At 46.0% G+C, this 27,191-nt stretch overlaps 1 protein-coding gene and 2 non-coding genes across 4 annotated transcripts in view; 2 read left to right on the top strand and 1 right to left on the bottom strand.

Annotated features, from left to right (window-relative positions):
• SLC28A1 (solute carrier family 28 member 1) overlaps positions 1-27,191 on the bottom strand; it is a 97,454-nt gene that overhangs the window by 15,806 nt on the left and 54,457 nt on the right. The window contains exons 12-18 of one of the 2 annotated variants that reach the window (XM_025391995.1): positions 26,519-26,649; positions 24,635-24,803; positions 24,311-24,508; positions 16,270-16,351; positions 15,122-15,220; positions 14,921-15,032; positions 13,990-14,663 (exon numbers count right to left, since the gene is read on the bottom strand). In XM_025391995.1, the coding sequence (XP_025247780.1) occupies positions 14,591-14,663; positions 14,921-15,032; positions 15,122-15,220; positions 16,270-16,351; positions 24,311-24,508; positions 24,635-24,803; positions 26,519-26,649 (864 nt within the window). In that variant the 3' untranslated portion in view covers positions 13,990-14,590. Of the gene's footprint in view, positions 1-13,989; positions 14,664-14,920; positions 15,033-15,121; positions 15,221-16,269; positions 16,352-24,310; positions 24,509-24,634; positions 24,804-26,518; positions 26,650-27,191 lie in introns of those variants that run through there. The other variant, XM_025391996.1, reaches the window with a different exon arrangement.
• On the top strand, positions 20,390-20,492 carry LOC112629521. Its single transcript, XR_003120628.1, has one exon. It is a non-coding gene; the product is annotated as a U6 spliceosomal RNA (small nuclear RNA).
• LOC112629494 lies at positions 21,597-21,703 on the top strand. The gene has a single exon (XR_003120607.1). It is a non-coding gene; the product is annotated as a U6 spliceosomal RNA (small nuclear RNA).

Here is a 27,191-nt window from a genome sequence, read left to right on the forward strand (position 1 = left end):
GAAACAAGTTGATAGAAAAGTTGGAAGACAAGCTTAAGGACAATTTTCATAAAGCAAACAAAATTATAAAGAAAGAACAATAAGAGAAGAAAGGTAAAAAATTAAAAGATAAATTTGGAGGGTCTAACGTTACAAAAAAAAAAAAGGAGTTTCAGAAAGAGAAAATAGAGAAAATGAAAGAGAGAAAATTAACAAAGAAAGGATATAAAGTTTCCCTGGCTGGGCATGGTGGCTCATGCCTATAATCCCAGCACTTTGGGAGACCAAGGCGGGCAGATCACTTGAGGCCAGGAGTTTGAGACCAGCCTGGCCGACATGGCAAAACCCCATCTCTACAAAAAATACAAAAATTAGCCAGGCATGGTGGCACAGGCCTGTAATCCCAGCTACTTGGGAGGCAGAGGTGGGAGGATCACCTAGGCCTGAGAAAGTTGAGGCTGCAATGAGCTGTGATCATGCCATTGCACTCCAGCTTGGGTGACAGAGTGAGACCTCATCTCTTTTTTTCTTTTTTTTTTTTTTTTGAGATGAAGCCTCACTCTGTCACCCAGGCTGGAGTGTAGTGGCGCAATCTCAGCTCACTGCAACCTCCACCTCCCAGGTTCAAATGATTATCCTGCCTCAGCCTCTCAAGTAACTGGGACTACAGGCGCATGCCACCACACCTGGCTAATTTTTGTATTTTTAGTAGAGACGGGATTTCACCATGTTGGCCAAGCTGGTCTTGAACTCCTGGCCTCAAGTGATCCACCCGCCTCGGCCTCTCAAAGTGCTGGGATTACAGGCATGAGCCACCAACCCAGCGAGACCTCATCTCAAAACAAAAACAAAACAAAACAAAAAAAGTTTGAGACCATCCTGGGCAACATAATGATATCTCATCTCTATAAAAGAAATTTCAAAATTAACCAGGTGTGGTGGTGCCTGCCCGTAGTCCCAGCTACTTGGGAGGCTGAGGTGGGAGGATGGCTTGAGCCTGAGAGACCAAAGCTGCAGTAAGCTGTGGTTGCACCACTGTATTCCAGGCTGGGTGATAGAGTGAGACCCTGTCTCAAACAAACAAACAAACAAAAAACTGTAAGAGGAAGTGATTTCCAAACCTAAATTATATTCCCTACTAAGCTATTAACCAAGTGTGATGGTAGAATAAAGACATTTTCAGATATGCAATTCTTCACAAAATTTGATCTCTTATGTATACTTTCTCAGGTGCTCTACCAAAATGAGGTAATAACAAGAAAGAGAAAGACAAGCGTTCCAAAAATAGGACATCCACCCAAGAGAGAGGTGTTAGCAAGTCCCAGGTGACAGCTGAGCAGCAGGCCTGAAGAGAATCAGGTGGAATAAGATAACACAGGGTTCCTGAAGGAACATCTCGGGAAAAGAGGGAATCAGATATAGGACCTTATAGAAAATAGCTCTCGGGGCTTGTAGATTTATATATATAAACAATTTTCTTTGGATATAAGATCAATATAAAAAATCAAGTATATTTCTACAATGGGCAATCCAATGACAAAATGAGGAAAACAATTCTGTGTATAATAGCATCAAAAAGAATAAAGTACTTAGGAATAAATTTAATAAATGAAGTGCAAGACTTGTACAATGAAAACTACAAAACATTGTTGAAAGAAATTAAAGAAGATCTAAACAAATGGAGAGGCATCCCATGTTCATGGATCAGAAGACTTAATATTTTAAAATGGATGTACCCCTCAAATTGATCTACAGATTCAATGCAATCTCTATCAAAATCCCAGCTGGATTTTTTGCAGAAATTGATGAGCTCATTTTAAAATTCATATGGAAATGCAAGGGAACTAGAATAGCCTAATCAATCTTTAAAAAGAATAACAAAGATGGAAGACTCAAACTTCCTGATTCCAAACCTTCCTACAAAGCTATAGTAATCAAAACAGTGTGGTAGTGGCATGAGGATAGACTATAGATAAATGGAATAGAATTAAGAGCTCAAAAATAAACCCTCATATTATGGTCAATTGATTTTTGACAAGGGTGCCAAAACAATTCAATCAGAAAGAATAGTTGGCCAGGCATGTGGCTCACACCTGTAATCCCAGAAATTTGGGAGGCCTAGATGGGCGGATCACTTGAGGCCAGGAGTTTTAAACCAGCCTGGCCAATGTGGCAAAATGCTGTCTTTACTAAAAATACAAAAATTAGCTGGGCATGGTGGCGTGCGCTTGTACTCCCAGCCACTCAGAAGACTGAGGCACGAGAATTGCTTGAACCCAGGAGGCAGAGGTTGCAGTAAGTAGAGATCAAAACTGCCTGGCCTTTCACAACCCAGCCTCAGAAGTCACATGGCCACTACACTCCAATCTGGGCAACAGAGTGAGACTCTGTCTCAGAAAGAAAAAAAAAAAACTACAAGCAAAAGAATGGAGTTGGGGAGTGACTTCTCGGGTGATGACAATATTCTTAAATAGATTCTGGTGATGGCTGTACAACTAAATATACTAAAAACCATTGAATTTTACACTATAGGGTAATTTTATAGTATATAATTGTATGTCAATAAAGTTTAAAATTTAAAAATAATTTTCTTAACAAATTTGGGAAGAGTTAATGACAGTTACAAAGAAATCTAAGCAACAAAAACAAAAAAACATGGTATTATATGGATTTGAAAATGCGTATATTTTTCACATTTTAACATTTCTGATACTGAGATGCATCCTACATCACAGTTTAGTTGGGAGTGTTCTTTCTTAGTGGTACATAAATAATGGCACATCTTACTGTCTTAAATTAGAAGACTTATAGTGATATGTTCAGAAGGAACAAGATGTGCAAGAGGCCAGGTGCAGTAGCTCACGTCTGTAATCCCAGCACTTTGGGAGGCCATGGCAGGAAAATTGCTTGAGCTCAGAAGTTTCAGATCAGCTTGAGCAACATAGGAAGACCTTATCTCTATTTTTTAAAATGTAAAAATTAGCCAGGTGTGGTGGTGTGCGCCTGTAGTCCCAGCTACTCAGGAGGCTGAGGTGGGAGGATCTCTTGAGCCTGGGAGGTCAAGGCTGCAGTGAACCATGATTGTGCCACTGCACTCCAGCCTGGGTGACACAGTGAGACCCTGTCAAAAGGAAAAAGAAAGAAAGAAAGAAAAAGAGGAAAGAAAGAGAAAGGAAGGAAGGGAGGGAGGGAGGGAGGAAGGAAGGAAGGAGAAAAAGAAGGAGAGAGATAGAGAGAAAGAAAGAAAGAAAGAAAGAAAGAGAGAGAGAGAAAGAAAGAAAGAAAGAAAGAAAGAAAGAAAGAAAGAAAGAAAGAAAGAAAGAAAGAAAGAAAGAAAGAAAGAAAGAAAGAAAGAAAGAAAGAGAAAGAAGTGCAAGATAGGAAATGTAATTATAATATGCTCCATGGCTCATCAATGCACAAGTCTTATAGCCATAATCAGACAGAAACACATTAATGGAATACAGCTTCTTCTGAAAGTTGTGATATTACCATATTGGGAGGATAAAGGAAGGAAAAGTAGAATATGGGGTGGTATGAAAGAGTTAATGCTTCATCTTCCATAATGGGGAGTAAAAAGACAATATCTACAATCAATAATTCGAGAAAATAGCAGTATGAATGCATTACTTAGAAATACGGACGTAAGTAACAGAAGTGACTGAAAGAGTTTGACGGGGAGAAGTCAGGGATAGGGAGGGAATTACTGAAATATTTTCCTGTTACTGTTGCTGATACAACTGTGGTACCATTTGACTTTAAAAATCATGTATCTGTAGTACTTTGATTTGAATAGAAGGAAAAAAGGAAATGGGGAGAGGGAAGGAGGAAGTTGGGGGTTCTCTGTGGATCCTATCCCTTGATCAGAAGGGCTGGGGGCAATGCCCTGACCTCAGGTCCAATGGGAGGGAAAACTGAGCCACACCAAGGGGGCTGCATTATGCAGAGAGTGACTCTCCTGTCCACAACCCTGACAGGAGTGCAGTGGAATGGTAGAGCCTGCCAGGAGAATTTGTTTTCAGATTCTATCCTCCTTCAGAGGCACTGACCTCCCCCACAAAAGGGAGGGGCTCCCAGCAGCAGCCAAATCCAAGCCCTCCTGGGGCTCTGTGCTCTGCAGCCTCGAAGCCAGGGATCCTGGCTGGGGTGGGGTCAGCCACAGTCCTGCTGAACCAAAGAAACCCAGTCTTCCACCGCGCCGTGAGGAACTGCTGCGGAGGCAGCCACCAACGCATCCACCCCACCTGCAGCGCGAAGAAGGGAGACTGCAGCGTGAGTGTTCCAAGAGCTTCTGTATTGGGGAAAAAAATCACTACTTTGCTACTTTACTGACACAAGGTGTTCCTCAGTTTCATCTTCTTGTATTCCAGATGCTTCATGGTCAGACATCTTTGATTCCTGTTCTGGGGCTCTTCCAGTGATCTGTTGCTATGGAATAAACATCCCAAACCTGTTGCATAAAACCACTACCATCCATTATGCTCTCGGATTCGTTGTCTCAGGAATTTAGATGGGGACCAAAGGGGATGGCTTGTCTCAGTTCCATGATGTCTGAGGCCTCAGTGGGGAAGATTCGAATGGCTGTGAGCTGGAACCACTCAGAGGCTTTGTTGCTCGTGTCTGGCACTTGGGCTACGATGACTTGCAGGCTGGGCTCAGCTGGGACAGTTGACCTGGTGCCTACATGTTACTCCTCCAGATAGCTTGGGTTCCTCACAGCATGGCAGCCACAGAGTAGGGAGAACTCTTTCTTAGGTGGTGGGTCAGAGTGCTAAGAGTGAGTGTCCCAGTGAACAAGACCAAAACTGCCTGGCCTTTCACGACCCAGCCTCAGAAGTCACATGGCATCATTCCTACCATGCTGTCTTGCTCAAAGCAGTCACAAGCCTGCCCAGATTAACAGGGAGAGGACATAGATCTGACTGCTTAATGGGAGGAGTGTTAGAAAATTTGCAACCATGTCATAAAAATACCACAATGACCCAGTATTATTAATTAGAATAAAAACAATGTAAAGTATTTTACACATATCATATACCTGTCTACTAGGTAGATCAATGAGGAAGCCAACGTGCTATGATGGTTAAGTGTCTGGCATTAAAACCAAACAGAACAGGGTTCAAAACCTGGCTCAGCCACTGAACTGTGTGCCCTTGAGCAAGCCACTTCACTTCTCCACATCTCAGCTGCCTCATTGGTAAAATGGAGATAATAATATCGACCTCATATAGTTTCTTTGTTTTTAAGGATTACATGGACAGCATATGCAAACAACTTGTCCCACAATAAGCATTCAGAAAATGTTAGTCCCTTTTTCCTTAAATTATTTCAAATGCTACACTTCCATTATTTCTCTTATCTCAGGTTTTTGAAGTTATGCTATCATTTGAAATCTTTATAGATAAATGGAAAGAATGGTTGCTTTCATCAGGAAACAACACCCCTGATTTTGTGGGAAACTGTTCCTCCTTCCCTTTCTGTTCAAATAGGAGCTGCCAGCTTCTACCTCCCTGGTCACAGTGATTGCTTCAGGGGTGGGCAGAAGAGCCAGGCCACACTGATCACCCTATCCCATTTTCTAGGCCTCAATGGGTCTGGAGGAGGGCACGTGGCCCTGACAGATCAATCACATTCTTGGAGGTTTGCTTTCTTTGCCACAACTAGCTAACAGGAAAGCAAGCTAATATCTGAACCCATGATTTTCGGATAGCCATGGTCCAGTCTTATGGAGAAATCCAATTCAGTAGAACGAGGTCACGGTGCAGGAAGACACAAACACAACAAAAGCAGGAACTGAGCAGTAGGCCAAGCCCTAGGGTCATGAAGTCCCCAGGCCCAGCTGCCTGCAGCTATACCTTCATCCTTCCTGGTGCCCATACATTCCTCTTCTCCTAAGCTATTTGATTTGTTTTCTGTCATTTGCAACCAAAAGAATCCTAAGTAATATACTCCTCTGATTTATATATTTTTTACAAAGAAAGTAAATCATTCATAAACTCCAGTACTTTCACTATTATATTTTTCTATTTTTGTTATTTATTTTTGAAACTGCATCTCACTCTGTCACCCAGGCTGGAGTGCAGTGACGTGATCATAGCTCACTGCAGCCTCATATTCCTGAGCTCAAGCAATCCTCCTGTCTCAGACTCCTAGGACTACAGGTGCTTGTCACCATGCTGGGCTTGCTGGGCTAATTTTTAAATTTTTAGTGGAGACAAAGTCTCGCTATGTTGCCCAGGCTGGTCTTTGAACTTGTGGCTCAAGCAATCTCCCAGCCTCAGTCTCCCAAAGTGCTGGGATTACAGGCATGAGCCACCTCGCTCAGGTTTTCCACTGTTATAAAGGAATCAATTAATTACAGTGACACACCTCTAAGTGATAAAACCCACCAGCTGTTGAGAGTTCTTGACATGACCTTCCTGAGATTCCTAACAGTTTAAGTTATTGAAGATGATTCACCGAGTTACGGAACTTTTTAGGAGGAGGCCCTGTCTTTTCCATACCAGCCATTAGACTTTCTCACCTCTGGCTTCTGTGCCTACCTGGAGGACCCTGGTCCCAGCCTGCAGCATTGGGCCACACTCTGGCTCAGAGCAGCTGACACTGAAATAATGACATGCCTCAGATCCAAAGAGGATTAGAGATCAGAAAGATCTGCCCTCTGGGCACTGCCCAAGGAAAGATCCCTTGAAAGCTGTATGCTTTGATGGAGTTTATTTCTCTTCTAATTGATGCGATGGCATTGAAAAGAATAGTTTGGTGATATAAGCAATGGACTCCTCTAAAAGTAGAAAAGAATCTTATTGAAGAAGGAAGTTTCAAGGGATAAAAGCAATATTTTTTTATAAAGTGAGTTTTCTATCTTTAAATAATTTTTCTTTATTCTTTATTATTAAAATTTCTTTTAAATTTTTTTAAAATTAAAAAAAAATTTTTTCAGACGGGGTCTCATTCTGTTTTCCAGGCTGGAGTGCAGTGGCGCGATCACAGCTTACTGCAGCCTCGACCTCCAGGAGTGGCTGGGACTACAGACGTGCACCACGACACCTGGCTAATGTTTTGTATTTTTTTGTAGAGACTAGGTTTCACCATGTTGCCCAGGCTGGTCTCAAACTCTCGGGCTCAAGCGATTCTCCTGCCTCGGCCGCCCAAAGTGCTGGGATTACAGGCGTAAGCCACTGTGCCCAGTGACTTTCCTTTTTTCTTGGGAAAAGAGAAAGAGAGAAGTTTTGCTGGGATAAAAATGTATCCTTTGTCAGCTGGGGCTGAGTGGAGGAAGTAGCCTGCGTGGTAGCATCTCCAGCCCGGTCAAGCTCACTCATGGTCGGTCACTGAAGCACGTGGAGTCATGGGATGCAAGGAATGTACTGATGTGCAGGAGAGTGTGTAGCTGCATTTCCTGTGTCCCTCTGCTGGGCAGTCTTGATCTATGGGTTATTGCCTTCTTACTTGTAGATGAGAAATGAGTCCCACCTTGGAAAGATAGGAAAAATGTCTGTATGGAGAGCAGACAGCCACACGGCCTGTGTGAGGATGAGAAAGCTGCTCCAAGCAGTCCTTATGGGATCATCTCTTCCTTGTTCTTTTTTGCTCTCAACATAATTTGCAGGGTTTGGCAGGTGGGAGGGGAGCAGGATGAGGACCTGAGAGGCCTGACCTTCTTCTAGCTCCTGTTCTAGTTCCTTGCTGTTCTTCAAGGGGAGGAAACATGGATCTTAGTGGGTAGACTGAGCCACACTAACCAGTGGATCAGGTCACTGTGTGTTGAAAGGTTATACACAGCACACTGACCTCTGCCGACTCCTGCTTCTGTAAGTCTGAGGCTGGAAGCTGCTATGAACCTCCCTTGCCTCACCTTGCCTTCTGTCTCTGGTGTTTTCCCATCATGAAGCTAAATTGGAAAACTTTGCTGTTTGGCCATCTGGCTCTCTTTCCACTTCCCCTCGCATATGTATCAGGAGTCTTTCCTTTTCCTCTGAAGTCTTGGTGGCCAGTGGGAGGTATATTTCAGATTTAGACTTTGTCAGAAGGAGTGGGCCCATTTAGTACTCTAGGCGAATGTACCAGCCCCATTTTACCAGAGAACCAGGAGTGCCAGGCAGCAGTGATGGGATGGGCACTTGGTTAATAATAGTTTGTTCCCATTTGTTCATCAGGACCCCCGCAGGAAAGAGGCAAATCTGCTCCTTCTTACTGCTTATCTTATTCTTCCTGTCTACTAGCAGGCATATAAGAGATCCCAAATAATAACATAAACAAAATAGAAACTTATTCCCCCCTCGCATGAAGTTTGTGCTGTCATGGCAGTCTTGCTCTGCAAAGACATCAGGACCCCAGACTCCTTCTATTTTTTTTTTTTTTTTTTTTAAGACAAGGTCTTGCTCTGTCACCTGAGCTAGAGTGCAGTGGGTCATGGCTCACTGTAGCCTCCACCTCCCAGGCTCAAGCCTGTCTCAGCCTCCCAAGCAGCTGGGTCTACAGGTGCCCACCATCATGCTCAGCTAATTTTTCTAGAAGGGGTTTCACCATCTTGCCGAGGCTGGTCTCAAACTCCTGGGCTCAAGAGATCTGCCCACTTTGGCCTCCCAAAGTGCTGGGACTACAGAGGTGAGCGACCGCCTCAGGCTCCCTTTAACTTCGAGCTGCTTCATCTCTCGGGTGTTGCCTTTGTCTTCATGGTCCAAGCTTGCTCACCTTCCCATCTGCATTCCAACTGGCATGGAGCAAAAATGTGAAATATACCAGGAACGTGCGGGATGCGCCCATTTATCTAAGGCAGGGGTCAGCAACCACAGCCTGCAGGCTGGCCAGCTGTTTCTGTAAACAGGCTTTATCCGAACACAGACACTCTCCTTTGTTTGTCTATGGCTGCTTTCAACTACAAGTGTAAAGTTGAGTAGTCACGACACAGCAATATGGCCCACGAAACCTGAAATATTTACTATCTGGCCCTTAGGAAAAAGCCAACAGAACCCTCTTCCAAGGGCATGATGGGAGGCTGCCAATGGACTTCTGCTCACACTGCACTGGCCAGACCATGGCCACCCCTAGCCCAGGAAGGTTGAGAAATATAGTCCTTTTTCTTTTTCTTTTCAGACGGAGTCACTCTTGTCACCCAGGCTGGAGTGCAGTGGTGCTATCGGCTTACTGCAGTCTCAATCTCCCAGGCTCGAGTGATGCTCCCACCTCAGCCTCCTGAGTAGCTGGGACTGCATGCACATACCGCCGTGCCCAGCTAATTTTTTGTTTTTATAGAGACAGGGTCTTGCTATGTTGCCCAAGCTGATCTTGAACTCCTCCCACCTCAGCCTCCCAAAGTGTTGGGATTACAGGCCTGAGCCACTGTGCCTGGCTGAGAAATGTAGTTTTTATTGCAAGCGGCCACATGCCCAGCTGGATTGTCAGTTTTTACTTAAAAAAGGGAAGACTGGCGACTGGAGGACAGCCAGCCATCTTTCTACATGGGTCACGTGTTCTTCAGCCTGATGTTGGTGCCTGAAATTTTAAAATTTTGAGTTTACGAATGAGATCCTTGCTATTCACTCATAGCCACATTGATTTCTTTTGTTGCCTCTGCCTTTCCTTCCTCATTAGGATATTCTGCCTAGCAGAGACAGGGTTCAATTCAATTGCTGCTTTTCTTTGCAAAGTCTCTTTCCTAAATGCCTTTATACTCAAGTGTGGGACAACACCTGGCTGTGCTGCCTCCCTGTCCCTGCAAGTGACAAAGTCTCTGTTGGCAAATTGTCCCCAATCCACCATTCCACATCTTTGTCAGAACTTCGTCCAAAGCAGTAATTTCTCTCTCTCGGGAAATGGAAAGCAACCTCCAGGGAAGGTGGGAACTTGTTGCACACCTTGGTGGTGGGCAAGTAGGATGCCCCTGTAGATAAGGTCCTTCCCACCCCATTCCTGCTGTGTCCTAGAGATAGTGCCTTTATGATCCAGGCCAGGACTTTCTCTCATTCTCTCCTAAATGACAACTGCTCCTCAAGTTACACCCTCAACATGTAAGCCCTCGGATTTGAGGATTTCTGAAGCAGGCAAGTAGCTTCTTAACACCCTTCCTAAGGCTGGGCACAGTGGCTCAAACCTGTTATCCAAGCACTTTGGGAGGCAGAGATGGGTGAATCACTTGAGGCCAGGAGTTCAAGACCAGCCTGGGCAACATAGAGAGACTCCCCACCATCTCTACAAAAATTAAAAAAAATTAGCTGAGCATGGTGGCACGCAACTGTAGTCTCAGCTACTTGGGAGGCTGAGGTGGGAGGCTGAGGTGGGAGGACCCCTTGAGCACCGAGGTCAAGGCTGCAGCGAGCCAGGATTGCGCTACTGCACAGCAGCCCGGGCAACAGAGGCCCCATCTCAAACAAAACAAAACAACAAAGCAAAACACCCTTCCTAATAAGTCTGCCTCTTTCAAATATCCTCCTAAGACCATATCCAATCTTAGTCTCATCACATCATTTTGGTTCCACCCATGAGATCATATTTACCATGCTGTGTTCTGGCTTTATCTTAGACTTGCTCATGACTCACACACTGTCTGCACACAAATGCAGAACAGCTTAGAATCAGGTCTGGAGCAAATTTTGAAACCCTTGCTATGTGTTACGTGAGAAACATAGAGCTGAAAGAACTAAGGGCGCCTGGCTTAGAGAAGGGAAGCCTGCATGGGCATCATCTTCAAATAGTTGAAGGACTGTCATGTGGAAAAGCGATGAAAACATTTCTATAAGTTTTAAGATTTGACTTTTTAAAACTAACGAGCAAGTATTACTTTGGTAAGTAGGAAAAAGGACAACAACGATATGTATATGAGATGAGGCCCATTCAGAGTGGCCCAGAATGGCAAAACTGGGATGGATGAAAGCAAAACATTTTTTGATGCAAATCAAAAAAGAACCTTCTCAGAAGTGGAGCTCTCCAATGTGGAGTAGCAATGAGAGGTGTGAGGTTCTTATCTTGATGAGATTTAAGCAAATGATGAATGACCGCTTGATTTTAAGCAGAATAGAGGGTTAACAAAGTGACTATCCTAGGCAATGTCCTTTTCATTACAAAGAGGAACCTTCTCAATTAGTTTAGGTTAGAGGAGATTTCTGGAAAGAATTTGGCTCTCATGGAATCCAAGGAAAAGCAGAACAACTGGCTGTAGTAAGGGAGGGAATGAGATCAGCTCCAAGCCATAGTCCCACCGTGGTGACTCAGCTCCCAGTTCTGTTTCTGGGTTTTATAATTCATATTCCTTCCCGAGAAGCTGAAAGGCCATTGGCAAGAGTACAGATTTGGCGTGCCCTGAGTCAGGCGTTCAGTCCTGGTTCAATAGCAAATCACTCATGGGAATGGAGTCTCATGACTCAAACATAAAAACATGGTGACAGAACCATCCATGCAGTGGGTGTAAACATCCTCAGAAAAGCTTGATGGGGAGGTAGACACCCTCAAAATGATGTTTAAGGTCCTGTCCAACCTGGGGGCTCACTAATCCCGAGTGAAAAGTAATTTTAAGCAGATGATAGTCTTCATGTGGTTGCAAAGAGGTCAGGACTAATTAACATTCAGCTGAAGGCATGAGCTTGAATTAAATTGAGGGGGCAGCAGAGGTAAGCTCAGGGCCATGGGAAGAAAGGGGCAGAAGAGGGGGTCAATGTAGCCCACTGGTCAGCTCACAGACCTTGGCAGGTTGCCTACTGGGACATGCATTGTCTAGGACAGAGTTACCCATGGGCTGAATTACAAGTTATACAGCATCTGTGTCCACACAGGTTTTTGTTTTTTTTTTCCCATGCCATTTAAAAAATAAACTATTAAATTTTAGAATAGTTTCGACTTACAAAATGTTGCACCAATGCTACCGAGCTCCCATATATCCCACAACCGTTTTCCCCTATTGTTAATAGCTTACACTACTATGTGCTATGGTCTGAATGTTCATGTCTCCTCAAAGTTCATATGCTGAAACCCTAGCCCCCAAGGTGAAGGTATTAGGAGGTGGGGCCTTTGGGAGGTGATAAGGTCATGAGGGTAGAGCCCACATGAATGGGATTAGTGTCCTTATGCAAGAGCCCCAGGGATCTCACTAGCCTCTTCTGCCATATGAGGACACAGGGAGAAGGTACCACCTATGAGAAACAGGCTCTCACCAGGCACAGCATCTTCTAGCACCTTGATTTTGGACTTCCCAGCCTCAAGAGCTATGAGAAATACATTTCTGTTGTATAAAAGCTATCCTGTATGTGGTATTTTGTTATCAGCCAAAACTAAGACACCAGGGTATATTGTGAGCCCTATATTCAAGGGGCTTGCAGTCTTCTAGGGAAGGCCACTGGTCATGGAATGAGCGTGCAGGGAGTCCAGAGAAGGGGGTCAAGGGAAGTCCTTGGGCTGTTCCATGACCCAGTTGGTGGAGCTGAGGCCAACAGATGGGCAGGGAAGGGGCAGAGGGCCAATCCTGGGAGAGGACTGTGTAGTCCACATCAACAGGGCACCCTGCCCACAGCCCAAGGACAGCTGGAGAAGGTGGCAGTGACTGAGGGAGGGCTGCAGAGAGAAGGCAAGAGCCTAGTTGGAACTATAGGAGTCATGCCAAGCCTCCACTCTGTGGAGCTAAGGGAAGAACACAGGTCCTGAGGATGGGGATCCAGGTCAGCCTGTGGGGGTCACAAGGAGCAAGGCTGCTGCCCACTGGAACTTTGCTGCCCAAACTCTGTGGCGGAAAAGAAGCAGGACCTGGCTCGCTGGTGCTGAGCTGAATAACTGCTGCCCAGGGTTCCATCCTCCCGCTGCCCTAGGTCAGGGCCAGCCCGAGCTGGGAAGGAAGTTGGACCTGGCAGGTAGGGGTGAGGGTGTAGTGGCCCAGCAGCCACAAGGGCATGGTGCATCACAAGTCCCGGAAACCAAAGCTGCTGGGTAAAATGAGGTAAAATGGGAGCAGGACAGGTGGTAGGGAGATGGAGAGGGCATGCTGGTGATGGGAACTCCAGAAATGAAGGCAGGGGAGGGATGTCAGGTCTCACCTAGTGGTACAGAGGGTTTGGGGTGGGGAGGAAAGGCAGGGAAGGAGGTGAGGGTGGGCCACACATCAGGGTTCCCTGAACACCAGCAGCCCAACAGAGAGGCTCTACATCACAGTTTGTGTCATGACCTGAAAATACAGAAGATGCATGAGGGGCTCCCCTCAGATGGGCCCGGGGCACCCCTATACCACCCAGAACTAGGTGGCCTGGCTCAAATCCTGCCTCTGCCTCTTCCCAGCTGTGTCCATTTAGGCACATAACTTAACTCGTCCGTGACTCCGATTCCTCAACGAGTGATAATGATAACACTACTTCATGGAGTTGTTGTCAGGATTGAGTTAAAATACAGAAAGCGCTGAGAACAGTGCCTGGCACACAGTGCCACATACGCATTTGCTAATATTATAGTTGGCTAGAGTAAAGCAGTTTGAACATTAGCCAATATTTCCCAAGTTGTATTCCACGAAATCTTCAACTGAGACACTTCCATCAAAAAGGATCTTATGGGCCAGGTACAGTGACTTATGCTTATAATTCCAACACTTTTGGAAGCCAAGGTGGGCAGACCACCTGAGTCCAGGAGTCTGAGACCAGCCTGGGCAACATAGCAAGACCTCATCTCTACCAAAAAAAAAAAATATATATATATATATATACACACACACACACACACATATATATGTATATATACACACACATACATACATATACACACACATATACATACACATATATATATATAAAAATCAGCTGGACATGATGGCACGTGCCTGTAGTCCTAGCTACTTAGGAGGCTGAGGTGGGCGGATCGCTTGAGCCTGAGAGATTGAGGCTGCAATAAGCCATGATCACTTCACTGTACTCTAGCCTGGGTGACAGAGTGAAAAGCTTTTTATGGTCAAGTAAATTTGGAAAAAGCCTTATATCCACACCAAGTTCTGACAAGTTCACAGTTAAAAAACAAAAAATAAAAAAATAAACAAACAAAAAGTCTAAACAGCCCTCTCTAAGTTTATTTAACCCAGTGGTTCCAAACCTAGTCCATTATGGAACCCTCTGAATGCCTCCCAGGACAGTGTGCCATGGGACCTCAGTTTGGGAAGCGCTCTGAGGAAAGGTGGGAAGGGAGTCTCTGAAAGCAGAGAAAGGGGCGACACCACCTGGCAGGGGAAGCCACAGAGAGATCCTAGTGCCCAGGAAGTGGGGAGGGGAGGAGGTTTTGGTGTGCGGCCCACAACAGAAGGGAAGGGGCATGTGAGGGACCCCAGGAGAGGGGGGATAGAGAGGACCAGGGTGATATTTGGATGTGGAGAGGAAATGGGAGGAGGCAGAAGTGACCCTGAGAATTCACACTGGGGGAGGTAGGAAATGGGGGAGCAGAAAGGGGGATGGAGTGGGACATGTCCTTCTTTATGTCCCCACTCACTCTCTGCACACTCACTCCATGACCCCTTCCCAATTGTGGGATTGAGCTGGGTCTAAGTCCTGTGGCTTCCCTGAAGAGGGCCCTGGGAAAGGGAAGGTGGGGACAGATGCTTCCTGGGGGAGAACAGCCCTCAGAAGCACAGAAGCACAAACATATTCTGTCCTCACTATGCACAGATCGTGTGGTTGTAAAACCGACAGCAGTTGTCCAGGGCCTCTGGGCTGAACTCTGGGTTGATGCTAAAAAGAAAGCAAAGATTGCAGTGTGAGCTCCAGGCCTGGCTCTGCTGGCCACAACCAGGCTGTGCAACACTGGGAACATTGCTTCAAGTCTCCGGTCCACCCTTCCTCCATTGATCCTCGAGCCTTCACTTCCCCATCAGCTGCAGCCATAACATTTCTACCCTCACCCTGGTACCAAAGGCATTCCCCCAAGCACTCAGGCATTCTGTCCATCACTGTGGGTCCCATGCAGGTCCCACAGCCCAGGCCCTCACCTCTGGAAGGCCTCACGACAGCACTGGTATATTTCAAAGCTACTGCTGCTGAGGGTCATGTTCAGGAGGGACATGCAGTCGACTTCAGCCCCCCTGGGCACATAGAGGATCCCTGTGGAGGAAAGCGGTGGGTGGACAGGGCCCCTGGGCTAGCCAGAAAATCAGGGTTCCACCTTCTGAATCTGCTAGGCCTGCACTCACCTGCCATACAGGCATTCACCAGGGACACACAGGCTCCCGTGAAGAGTGCCCGGAGCACTATCTGGGAGAAGTCGCTCTTCCGTTGGGGGACCATGGAGGCTGCAAGGGGACAGAAGTGCTCAGGGCCAGGGAAGCTATGTCCCTATCTGCCCACGTTCTGCAGCTCTGGCTGCATCGCTGATCTCCCTTCCTCTTCTACTAATAGATGGCCAGAGGGACAGATGTTGTCCTCCTGACCACTTGCTGAGCTCAGGAGTCCTCTTTGGCTTGGACCCCTAGGCAATGCCCCACATCTCCCCACGCACCATGAGTGGCAGATGCAGGAAAAGAATGTGAGTTTGGAGTCAGGCAGACCTGGGATTAAATACAGGCTCAGCCACTCACTAGCTGAGTGACTTGGGCTACCTCTTCACTTCTCCAAGACTCTGTTTCCTTCTTTGTAAAACGGTATGATTACACCACCAGGCAGGGTAGCTGCCAGGAGTGGAGATGGTACTTGTAAAGAACTGAGAACTGTGCAGACCCTTTGACCCTACGCCCCACCAGGCCTGCCTGCTTGTCCCCTGTGGGTGTGGGAACAGACAGGCCAAAGCCTTGGGGACAGGCCAGCACCACACCTCCTGTCCCTGAGCTAGGCGTGGCCTTCAAGGCCCAGGTGCTAACCTCCTGGGCCACCAGCAGCAGCAGAGAATCAGGGAATTCTACGGCTAGGAGGAAACTCTATGAAATTTTTTTTTTTTTTTGAGACAGAGTCTCACTCTGTAGCCCAGGCTGGAGTGCAGTGGTGCGATCTCAGCTCACTGCAATCTCCGCCTCCTGGGTTCAAGCATTCTCGTGCCTGGGTTCAGCCTCCTGTGTAGCTGGGATCACAGGCACGCACCACCACACCTGGTTAATTTTTGTATTTTTAGTAGAGATGGGTTTTGCCATGTTGGCCAGGCTGGTCTCAGACTCCTGACCTCAAGTGATCCACCTGCCTGGGCCTCCTACAGTGCTGGGATTACAGGCATGAGCCACCACACGTGGCCTCTATGGCCATCTTGTTTGGGTCCAGCTTTAGACAAATGAGACACCTGAGGCCTACATGTTCCCAGCAAGTTCAAGTCTCTGACTCTCCCAGACACTGGTAAGGCCCCGATTAGACTCACTCAAGCCTCCCAGCATGATCCCAATGGAGCTGAAATTGGCAAATCCACAGAGGGCAAACGTCGTGAGGACTTCAGCTCTGATCTGAAAATACAGAAGATGCATGAGGAGGGACTCCCTTCAGATGGGCCTGGGGCACCCCTACAACACCCAGGCTCCCTGGCCTTAACTTTATCCACTTCTTACATGTAATTGACCTTCAAGCCCACTGTGCTGCGCCTTCCCCAGCCTTGTGATTCCCACCTCTAAGTTGATTCAAACTGTACCACATCAAAAACGTAGCCCTCCTCTCTTATCTATCCTTCAACCTTTTTTTTTTTTTTTGAGACAGTTTTACTCTTGTCACCCAGGCTGGAGTGCAGCGGTGCAATCTCAGCCCACTGCAACCTGTGCTTCCTGGGTTCAAGAAATTCTCCTGCCTCAGCCTCCCATGTAGCTGGGATTATAGGTGCCTGCCACCACGCCTGGCTAATTTTTTGTATTTTTAGTAGAGACAGGGTTTCACCACGTTGGGCAGGCTGGTGTCAAACTCCTGATTTCAGATGATCCGCCCACCTCGGCCTCCCAAAGTGCTGGGATTACAGGTATGAGCTACCACACCCAGCCTGTCCTTCAACTTTTTTTTTTTTTTTTTTTTGAGACGGAGTCTCGCTCTGTCGCCCAGGCTGGAGTGCAGTGGCCGGATCTCAGCTCACTGCAAGCTCCGCCTCCCGGGTTCACGCCATTCTCCTGCCTCAGCCTCCCGAGTAGCTGGGACTACAGGCGCCCGCCGCCTCGCCCGGCTAGTTTTTTTTTTTTTTTGTATTTTTTAGTAGAGACGGGGTTTCACCGTGTTAGCCAGGATGGTCTCGATCTCCTGACCTCGTGATCCGCCCGTCTCGGCCTCCCAAAGTGCTGGGATTACAGGCTTGAGCCACCGCGCCCGGCCGACTTTTTTTTTTTTTTTGAGACGGAGTCTCGCTCTGTCGCCCAGGCTGGAATGCAGTGGCTGGATCTCAGCTCACTGCAAGCTCTGCCTCCCGGGTTTAGGCCATTCTCCTGCCTCAGCCTCCCGAGTAGCTGGGAGTACAGGCGCCCGCCACCTCGCCCAGCTAGTTTTTTGTATTTTTTAGTAGAGACGGGGTTTCACCGTGTTAGCCAGGATGGTCTCGATCTCCTGACCTCGTGATCCGCCTGTCTCAGCCTCCTAAAATGCTGGGATTACAGGCTTGAGCCACCACGCCCGGCCCCTTCAACCTTTTAATCTTCATTACCAGCCTTTCTGGATGGGGTTCAGCCTTTCTTAGTCCTCTTGCTTTGGCCCTACTAAGCTCTGTCCTAGGGCCATTTGGTGGACAGCCCCTTCCCTGACCCTGCAGTCCTGGGCTTCCAGTTCACAGCATTCCTGTGAATGCTCTCAGGCTGAGAGAGGGAGTGTGGTGCACAGGAAAGAGTAAGGGATTTGGACCCCAGCCTGCCTGGTTTCTAGGATTGTCTCACCAACGATCAGCTTGAGCAAGTCAGTTACTTCTTTCAGTGTCAGTTTCCCTGTCTGGAATAGGGGAATAATAGTACTTGCCTGAGAGGGCTGTAAAAAGGATTATATAATGTATGGGAAACACCAGACAGAGAGTAAGTGTTTAAACATGATAGTTATTCCTTTTGTTCTTAACAACTGTCCTATTTCCCAGAAAGAAGCTTTAAGAGCCAAAATGAAATAATTCGAAAACAAAATTGGTTTATGAGTACAAAAAAATAGAATGGAACGAATAAGAGCTAATATTTTATAGCACAACAAGGTGACTATAGTCAATAATGACTTAATTGTACATTTAAAAATAACTAAGAGTATAATTGGATTGTTTGTAACACGAAGTATAAATGCTTGAGGGGATGGATACCCCATTCTCCATGATGTGCTTATTTCACATTGTGTGCCGGTATCAAAGCATCTCATGTACCTCATAAATATATACACCTACTATGTACCCACATAAATTAAAAATTATTTTTAAAAATTGGTATAGAGCCTCCCCTCACACTATATAAAAATTAATTCTCGATAAATATTAATATTTTAAGCATAAAATGATAGAAAATATAGGATAATAAATAGAACTACAAGGTAGTATTATTACTCTTATTTTGGAGAGGAGCAAACCGAGGCTCAGAGAAGTTAACTAACTAAGGAAGTTCACACAGCAAGAAGGTAGCTGTATCAGAATTTGAACTCAGTTCTGACTCTAAAGCTTATGGTCTGAATTATCTCATCACATTATTTCAGGAATTTAACACTTTCCAGATAACTTTCTTTTTCTTTCTTTCCTTTTTTTGAAAACTTCTGCCTCCTGGGTTCAAGCGATTGTCATGCTTCAGCCTCCCAAGTAGCTGGGATTACAGGTGTGTGTTACCACACCTGGCTAAGTTTTGTATTTCTTGTTTTTCCAAACATTTCTTGTTTGCCATGTTGGCCAGGCTGGTCTCAAACTCCTGGCATCAAGTGACCCACCCTCCTTGGCCTCCCAAAGTGTTGGAATTATAGGCATGAGCCGCCGTGCCCAGTCGCACTTTCCAGATAACTTTCTAAGTTTAGAAATAATGGAAGAAATCACAAAAGAAAAGATTTGGTATAAAATCTGTGTTAAAAAAACAAATCCCAAAAGCTGGGTCAAGTGAGAGCTGACAGGCACTGGGTGACTTTGTGCCTCACTGAGGAAAAATAACTAAACATGGGCAGAGGAGACCCTAAGAAGCCAAGAGACAAAATGTCATCATATGTACTCCCTGTCCAAGCTTGTTGGGAGGGGCACAAGAAGAAGCACCCAGATGCTTCAGACAACTCCTCAGAGCTTTCAAAGAAGTGCCATGTCAGCTAAAGAGAAAAGAAAATTTGAAGATGTGGCAAAGGCAGACAAGGCTGGCTAGGAAAGAGAAATGAAAACTTACATCCTTCCTAAAGGGTAAAACAAAAGAAGTTCCAGCATCCCAACACACCCAAGAGGTCTCCTTTGGCCTCTTCTTGTTCTATTCCACGCATCACCAAAAATCAAAGAACATCCCAGCCTATCTGTTAGTGATGTTGCAAAGAAAGTAGGAGAGATGTAGTTATAAAACCACTGTGGAGGATAAGCAGCCTTAGAAAAAGACACCTGTGAAGCTGGAAGAAAAATGCAAAAGGAATATTGCTGCATACCGAGCTAAAGGAAAGCCTGATGCAGCAAAAATAAGGGAGCTGTCAAGGCTGAAAAAGCAAGAAAAAGAAAGGAGAAACATGAGAAAGAGGAAGAAGATGAGGAGGAAGGAAAGATGGGGAAGATGAAGATGATGAATAAGCTAGTTCTAGTAGTTTTTTTCTTGTATAAAATGTATTTAAGCTCCCTCATACTACATTCATTCCTTTTAAAGAAATACATTAAAATGTAAGGCCATGTAAGATTTGTTTTTAAACCATACAGTGTCTTTTTTTTTTTTTGTATAGTTAACATACTACCTAATGTGTCTTTAGGTAACCCTATCCTGGTGGTATTTTCAATAGCCACCAACCTTGCCTGGTGCAGTATGGGGGTTATAAATTGGCATGGAAATTTAAAGCAGGCTCTTGTTGGTGTGCAGCATAAATTAGTTATGTATGTGGACGGTAGTGCCTTCATCTTTAGTCGTCTCTGATGCAGCTTACACAAAATAATTGCTGTTCTGTTAACTAAATACCACTTGGGCTGGGCGTGGTGGCTCATGCCTATAATCCTAGCACTTTGGGAGGCCAAGGCAGAAGGATCGCTTGAGGTCAGGAGTTTGAGACCAACTTGGGCAACATGGTGAGACCCCATCTCTACAAAAAAAGCAAAAGTTAGCCAGGTGTGGTGGCACATGTCTGTAGTCCCAGTTACACAGGGGCTGAGGCAGGAGGATCACTTGAGCCCAGGAGGCAGAGGCTACAGTGAGCCGTAATTGCACCACCGCACTCCAGCCTGGGTAACAGAGTGAAACCCTGTCTCCAAAAATACGTACATACATACATACATACATACATACATACATACATACTACTCTGTAATTTTTTAAAAAGTTACAGCTGTTTTGTTGACATTCTGAATGTTTCTAAGTAAATACAATTTTTTTAATTAAAAAAAACAACAAATTCCTGTGCTTGTATCTTGTGCACATATACTAAAACTTCGATGATACAAAGATTAGCATGGCCCCTACCGAGGTTGACACACAAACTCATGAAGTGTTCTACATTTAAAAACCAAAAAATAAATTTCTGTATACAACATAAACAACAAAAAAGGAAAAGGCTAGGAAAAGTATATGTAGAAAATATAACAGAAAAAAGTTAATGTCTTTATAACATAAAGAGTTGATACAAATATTATTGGAAAAAATATGAAGGTACCTGCCTCTCTGCTTGCCCACCTACAATTGTGTTCCACAGAACAGCCCCAGCCTCCCTCCGTCCCTCCCTTCCTTCCCTCTCGCTGTCCTCCTTCCTCCCTCCCTCCCTCCCTTCCTTTCTTCCTTCCTTCCTTCTCTCTGTCGTTTGTTTTGAGATGGGGTCTCACTCTGTCACCTAGGCTAGAGTGCAGTGGCAAAATCATAGCTCACTACAGCCCCAATCTCCTGGGTCCAAGCGAGCCTCCTGCCTCAGTGTCCCAAGTAGCTGAGACCACAGGCGTGCACCACCACACCTAGCTAATTTTTAAATTTTTTGTAGAGACAGGGTCTTGCTTTGTTTCCAGGGCTGGTCTTGAACTCCTAGTCTTAAGTGATCCTTCCGCCTTAGCCTCCCAAAGTGCTGGGATTACAGGTGTGAGCCACCACACCCAGCCTCCAGTCATCTTCTTAAAATTCAAAATGTCAAATCTTCAGTGATTTCCGACTGCTCCTTGGCCTGCGAATTACCACCTGCTCTAGCTGTACTGATTGCCTCTGCTCTCTAAGCATACAAAGTGCTTTTCAACCTCAGAGCCTTTGCACATGACTCTTCATTTGGAATGTTTTTCCCAGCTTGTCCTAGCTTATCCGTTCTCCAAGTTGGCTTAAATGCCACACCTCAGGGATATTTTTTCTGACCAGTCCAGCCAAGGAAGACCTGCCCTGTTTTTTTTTTTTTCTTTTCTCTTGTTGTTTTCTTCATAGAACTTACCACAAATTGTGGTTAATTTAATTTTTGTTCCTTTGCTTGCTTGTGTTTTGCCTGTGTCTCTTACTAGATGTCGCTTCCATGAGACCAGAGCCATGTCTGTGTAATTCTCCTTTTTATCCCCAGTGCCTAGCAGAATGCCTGGCACCTAAATGGTCTCAATGAATACTTGCTGAAGGAATGAAGTTCATAAAAAAAGATCATGAAGTGCTTGCTTCGGCAGTACACATACTAAAATCAGAACGCTATGGAGAAGATGAGCATGGCCCCTGCGCAAGGACGATGTGCAAATTCATGAAGCATTCCATATTTTTACACTGTGTGCCTGTATCTAAACAGCTCATGTACCCCATAAATATATACACCTACTATGTACTCACAAAAATTAAAAATAAAAATAAATAAGAAAAAACAAGAAAAGGAAAGGGCGTGCCCTCTATTAACCTGTGAGGAGGGGGTGAGACGAGACCAGAGGTGAGAGTAAGCAGTGAGGGGAAACTTGTGCTTTTTACTCTATACAAACCTTTTTTTTTTTTTTTTTTTTGAGACAGAGTTTCACTCTTGTTGCCCAGGCTGGAGTGCGATGGTGCGATCCTGGCTCACTGCAACCTCCCCTTCCTGGGTTCAAGAAATTCTCCTGCCCCAGCCTCCTGAGTAGCTGGGATTACATGCGCTTGCCACCATGCCTAGCTAATTTTTGTACTTTTAGTAGAGATGGGGTTTCTCCATGTTGGTAGGCTGGTCTCAAACTCCTGACCTCAGGTGATCCTCCAGCCTCGGCCTCCAAAAGTGCTGTGATTACAGGTGTGAGCCACCATGCCTGGTTTTTTGTTTTGTTTTGTTTTGTTTGAGACAGAGTCTCACTCTGTTGCCCAAGCTGGAATGCAGTGGCACAATCTTGTCTCACTGCAACCTCCTCCTCCCAGGTTCAAGCAATTCTCATGCCTCAGCCTCTGGAGTAGCTGGGACTACGGGCACATTGCACCACAACTGCTAATTTTTGTATTTTTAGTAGAGAAGGGGTTTCTCCATGTTGGTCAGGCTGGTCTCAAACTCCTGACCTCAAGTTATCTGCCCACCTCAGCCTCCCAAAGTGCTGGGATTACAGATGTGAGCCACCGTGCCTGGCCACGAACTTGCTTTTTTAAAAAACCTAAAGAATCTATTCCTTTACAACTTAAAAAATAATTAAAAAGACAAGAAAAAGGACTTCCCATTGAAAGTTGCCAGTCACCCAAGTAATGCAAATTAAAACAATGAGCTATTGTTTGCTTATTAAAATAGTGAACCTTGTTTTTAAAAAGAAGCTACTTGATGCTGTTTAGTTGTGTGGTAAAATAAAAGCTGGCAGGCACAGCTGGTGCTGCTGATTTCAGCTGCTGCAGCCACATAAAGACTCATGTGAGAGTCAGTCAGCCCACACCTGGGAATGCTACAGAAACGATCTGAGAGGAAGGAAGAGCTGTATGCACAAAGATACTCATTTCAACATGTGGATAAAAACCAAATAATAGAATTGTCTGAATGGCCCAACAGCAGGGGATTGGGTAAATATGTTAGGACACATATATCAAAAATGATGCTTATGTCATAATACTAAGTAAAAAAAAAAACCAAAAGAACAAAAATGGCTACAGCACAGTTTGGTTGCTACAATAGCAATTATGTAAACTCTCTCTCTTTCCCTCTTTTTTTTTTTTTTTTTTTAAAGACAGGGTCTTGCTCTGTTGCCCAGGCTGGAGTGCAGTGATATAATCCTAGCTCACTACAGCCTCAAACTCCTGGGCTCAAGCCATCTTCCTGCCTCAGCCTCCCAAGTAGCTGGGACTACAGGCATGCACCACTGTACTCTGCAATTTTTAAAATTTTTCGTAAAGACAGGGGCTCACTCTGTTGCCCAGGCTAGTCTTGAACTCCTGGCCTCAAGTGATCCCCCCACCTTGACCTCCCAAAGTGCTGGGAATACAGGCAGGAGCCACTGCGCCTGCCCGAACTCTCTCTTAAAAAGAATGGAAGAAAATGTAAGAAACAACAATAACTATTATCTGGAATGGTGAGATTATAGGTAATTTTTTCATTCTCAATAATGTTACTATTCTTTTAGAAAGGTTAATTTGATAGAGCTTTTATGATTTTTAAAAATAAATTTTAACAGAAAGAGCCAACCCCTGCACTGAATCCATCATATTAACAGTGAAGGTGAGGCCGGGCACGGTGGCGCACACCTGTAATCCCAGCACTTTGGGAGGCCAAGGCAGGTGGATCAGTTGAGGTCAGGAGTTCAAGACCAGCCTAGCCAACATGGTGAACTCCGTCTCTACTAAAAATACAAAAATTAGTTGGGCGTGGTGGCAGGCATCTGTAGTCTAAGCTACTTGGGAGGCTGAGGCACGAGACTCATTCAAACCTGGGAGGTGGATGTTGCAGTGAGCTGAGAATGTGCCACTGCACTCCAGCCTGGATGACAGAGGGAGACTCCACCTCAAACAAAACAAAACAGTGAAGGTGTTCGTGAAGTCTCGTTATCTCACTCACTCTCCCAGCTCATCGGGTGCACATGTGTATGCCTTTGGAGTAGATATGGCAGGCATCTCACCCCGTTTTCCAACAGAAGAGGAAAGGTGCTGTGGCTGGCCCAAGGCCACAGTGAAAAATGGCCCATCTAGAGCTAGGTTTCAGACATCCCAAACAATCCTCTCTCCCCCCACCTCAGCCTCCTAAGAGGCCTTGAGAAAGATGGCAGCGAAGCCCGAAGCTGTCTTGTCTTCCAGGACTACAGGATGTAGGAGGTGAAGCACCACCTCAGTATGTCTCAGCCAGGCCCAGGGAGCAGGAGAGCAGCTGCCAGGGGCCCTCAGGAGTGGCTGTGCTGTGTCATCCCCCTGCCACAGGTAAGGGACTGGGAGGACTGGGACACTCACGGATATCCACTGCTTCCTGTCGCCGACCCACTCCTCGACCCCTGCCAGGCGGCGTTGCTTGTACTTGGAGAGTTCTTGATAGGCCACAAACTCATTCAGAAACAGCTTGATTCCGAGCAGCTCAGCTACCACTGGGCAGTCCTCCCACACCACACCCATCAAGAAGGCTACAGGCCGCAGGATGTAGGAACAGATGACCTGAGGGCACAAGGGTATGACTGGCACTGAGGGCTGGGCCTGGGCTCTGCTGGGCCTCCAGCCACCACTCACTGCCCACCTGGGGCCATCCTCTCTACAGACTGAGTGTGGTGGCCAGAAACGCACCTGGAAGCTGAGCCCTTGGACGTCCACCATGTCTCCCAGCCAGGAGAGGGCAGCATTGATGAAGTCCAGCACAGCCAGGAACGCAATCAGGTTGGCAGCGATGTTGGCGACCACCTTCACGGAGATGGCGGCCCCAGTGCTGGCTGCTTCTATGAGGTTCTGAGCATCTCTGTTATTGTGATCAAGAATGATCATTACTGGCCTGTCTCCACAATCAGCAAGGATCCCTATCCTATAGGCTCAAATAGGAACCCTGGAAGAGCATTTCAGAGCAGGAAAATCTAATTTTCCCTGAGACCCAGAGAGAAAAAGGGGCTGGTCAAAGCACTGGGATAAGATCCAGGTTTCTAGCGCTGAACTGTCCAAGATGGAAGCCATCAGCCACACGTGACAGGAGGCTGTCTGAATTAAGTTGTGCTGTACAAAATACAGACCAGATTCTGAGGATTTAGTACCAAAAAATGCAAAATATCTCAATAATTCTTATACTGGTTACATGTTGAAATGACAGTACTTTGGGGTATACAGGGTTAAGTAAAATGGGTTATTAAAATCACCCATTTCTTTTCACTTTTTAAAAGACAACTACTAGAAAATAACAGGCGCCTCACATTACATTTCCATGGGACAGTGCTGCTCCAGTGCCTCAGAAGGTTGTGAGGTTGGGGTCGTCCACTGTGCCCAAGCAAATGTGTCCAATGTGGTGCCTTTTCAACATTGTTTAAGGTTTAAAGGTTACCTAACAGTTATTAAGACTACGACAGGATGTTAGGAGGTGAGTGAAATCAAAGATGGCACTCAGAATGTCAATGTGTGGTTGACACCCTGGCGGTCAGAGCTCAGGCACATAGAGATGGGGGCATGGGGCCTTTCTATGACTCTCCTCAACATGTACACACCAGGCCACAGACCCAAGAACCAGGCCACACCCCGAGCCTTGCCCAGTCCATTGTTTCCTGCTGGCCAGAGACTGGAAATTAAGATATGAGAACTGGAGTGTGCATTTTTGCAAATGCTATGGTCTGAATGCCAGTGTGGCAGTATTATGAGGTGGGACATTTAAGGGGTGATTGGGTCATGAGGGCTCTGCCTTCCTGAATGGATTAATCCATTCCTGAATGTTGGATTAATGGATTAATGGGATAATGGGTTATCATGGGAGTAGGACTGGTTGCTTTTTGTTTTTGGGACGGAGTTTTGCTCTGTTGCCCAGGCTGAAGTGCAGTGGCGCGATCTAGGCTCGCTGGAACTCCACTTCCCGGATTCAAGCAATTCTCGTGCCTCAGCCCCCCAAGTGGCTGGAATTACAGGTGTGAGCCTCTATGCCCGGCTAACTTTTGTATTTTTAGTAGAGATGGGGTTTTACCATGTTGGCCAGGCTGGTCTCGAACTCCTGACTTTAAGTGATTTGCCTGCCTCAGCCTCTCAAAGTGCTGGGATTACAGGCATGAACCATTGCAACTGGCCTTGACTTGTGGCTTCTTAAGAAAAGGAAGAGAGATCTGAGCTGGCATGCTCAGTTCCCTGCCCGGCACCCCTCAACCCCTCGCCATGTGATGCCCTATGCCACCTTGGGACTCTGCAGAAAGCCCAGCAGCAAGAAGGCTCTCGCCAGATACGACCCCTCAACCTTGGACTTCTCAGCCTCCATAGCTGTAAGAAATAAATTCTTATTCTTTATAACTTACCTAGTTTCAGGTATTCTGTTATAAGCAACAGAAAATGGACTAAAATAGCAAATGAAGCCAAAACCAGGGCAGGGAAAGTGGAGAGATGGGCCTGGGCTGGTGGAAGACAGTGAAGGACAGAGAGAAGAGTACCCTCTGTTTTGCTCCCCCCACCTTGTACAACTACCCCCTCTGCAGGACCTCCTGCTGTGCTCACCCATAGGTCAGTTTAAGTCCTTCCTCCCTCCTAAACTTGGACTCCTCCACCTCCGGGTAGACCAGCTTGGAGAGGGCCAAAGCACAAGGGGCAGCCATCACGGAGGCTGCAATCAACGAGGTGGCATCGATCTGCAAGAGTGAGAGTGCTGGTTCTAGGTGGACAGTCAGAAGAAATGCTGGCGACCAAGGAGTGCAGCCTAGGGCAGCAAGGGCACATGTGTAGTCTGTCCCACTGATATGTCCTCATTGTCATAACTGCTGTCATCACTAATAATAATACCTTTTATGTGTCGAAGGTCACAGGCTATATGTATAGGACCTTCTATTTCTTCCTGGTGCTTCCCTAAGTTAGGAATGACAAATATTATTATCCTCATTTTACAGACAAGAAAACTGAGACTCCAAAGGATGAAATACGGCTTCCCAAAATAAAGGAAGAGAAGGAATTAAAGCCCATCACATCTTTTGGCTCCAAGTTCAAGATTCTTCCTTTCTAGGCTGTCACTGTTGACCACTAATCCCCGTGAGCTGAGGTTTCCCCCTTAGTGGAGGAATTTGTGATGGTTTCAGACAAAGCTCTAGAACCTGAGAGTTGAAATGAAATGGATTTAAGAGCTAACCCAATTCCACCTTAGTGTAGGTATGTACTAGCATAGGAAGGTACTCCCTCT

Source organism: Theropithecus gelada, chromosome 7b, assembly GCF_003255815.1.
Source record: "Theropithecus gelada isolate Dixy chromosome 7b, Tgel_1.0, whole genome shotgun sequence".
Classification (NCBI taxonomy): domain Eukaryota; kingdom Metazoa; phylum Chordata; class Mammalia; order Primates; family Cercopithecidae; genus Theropithecus; species Theropithecus gelada.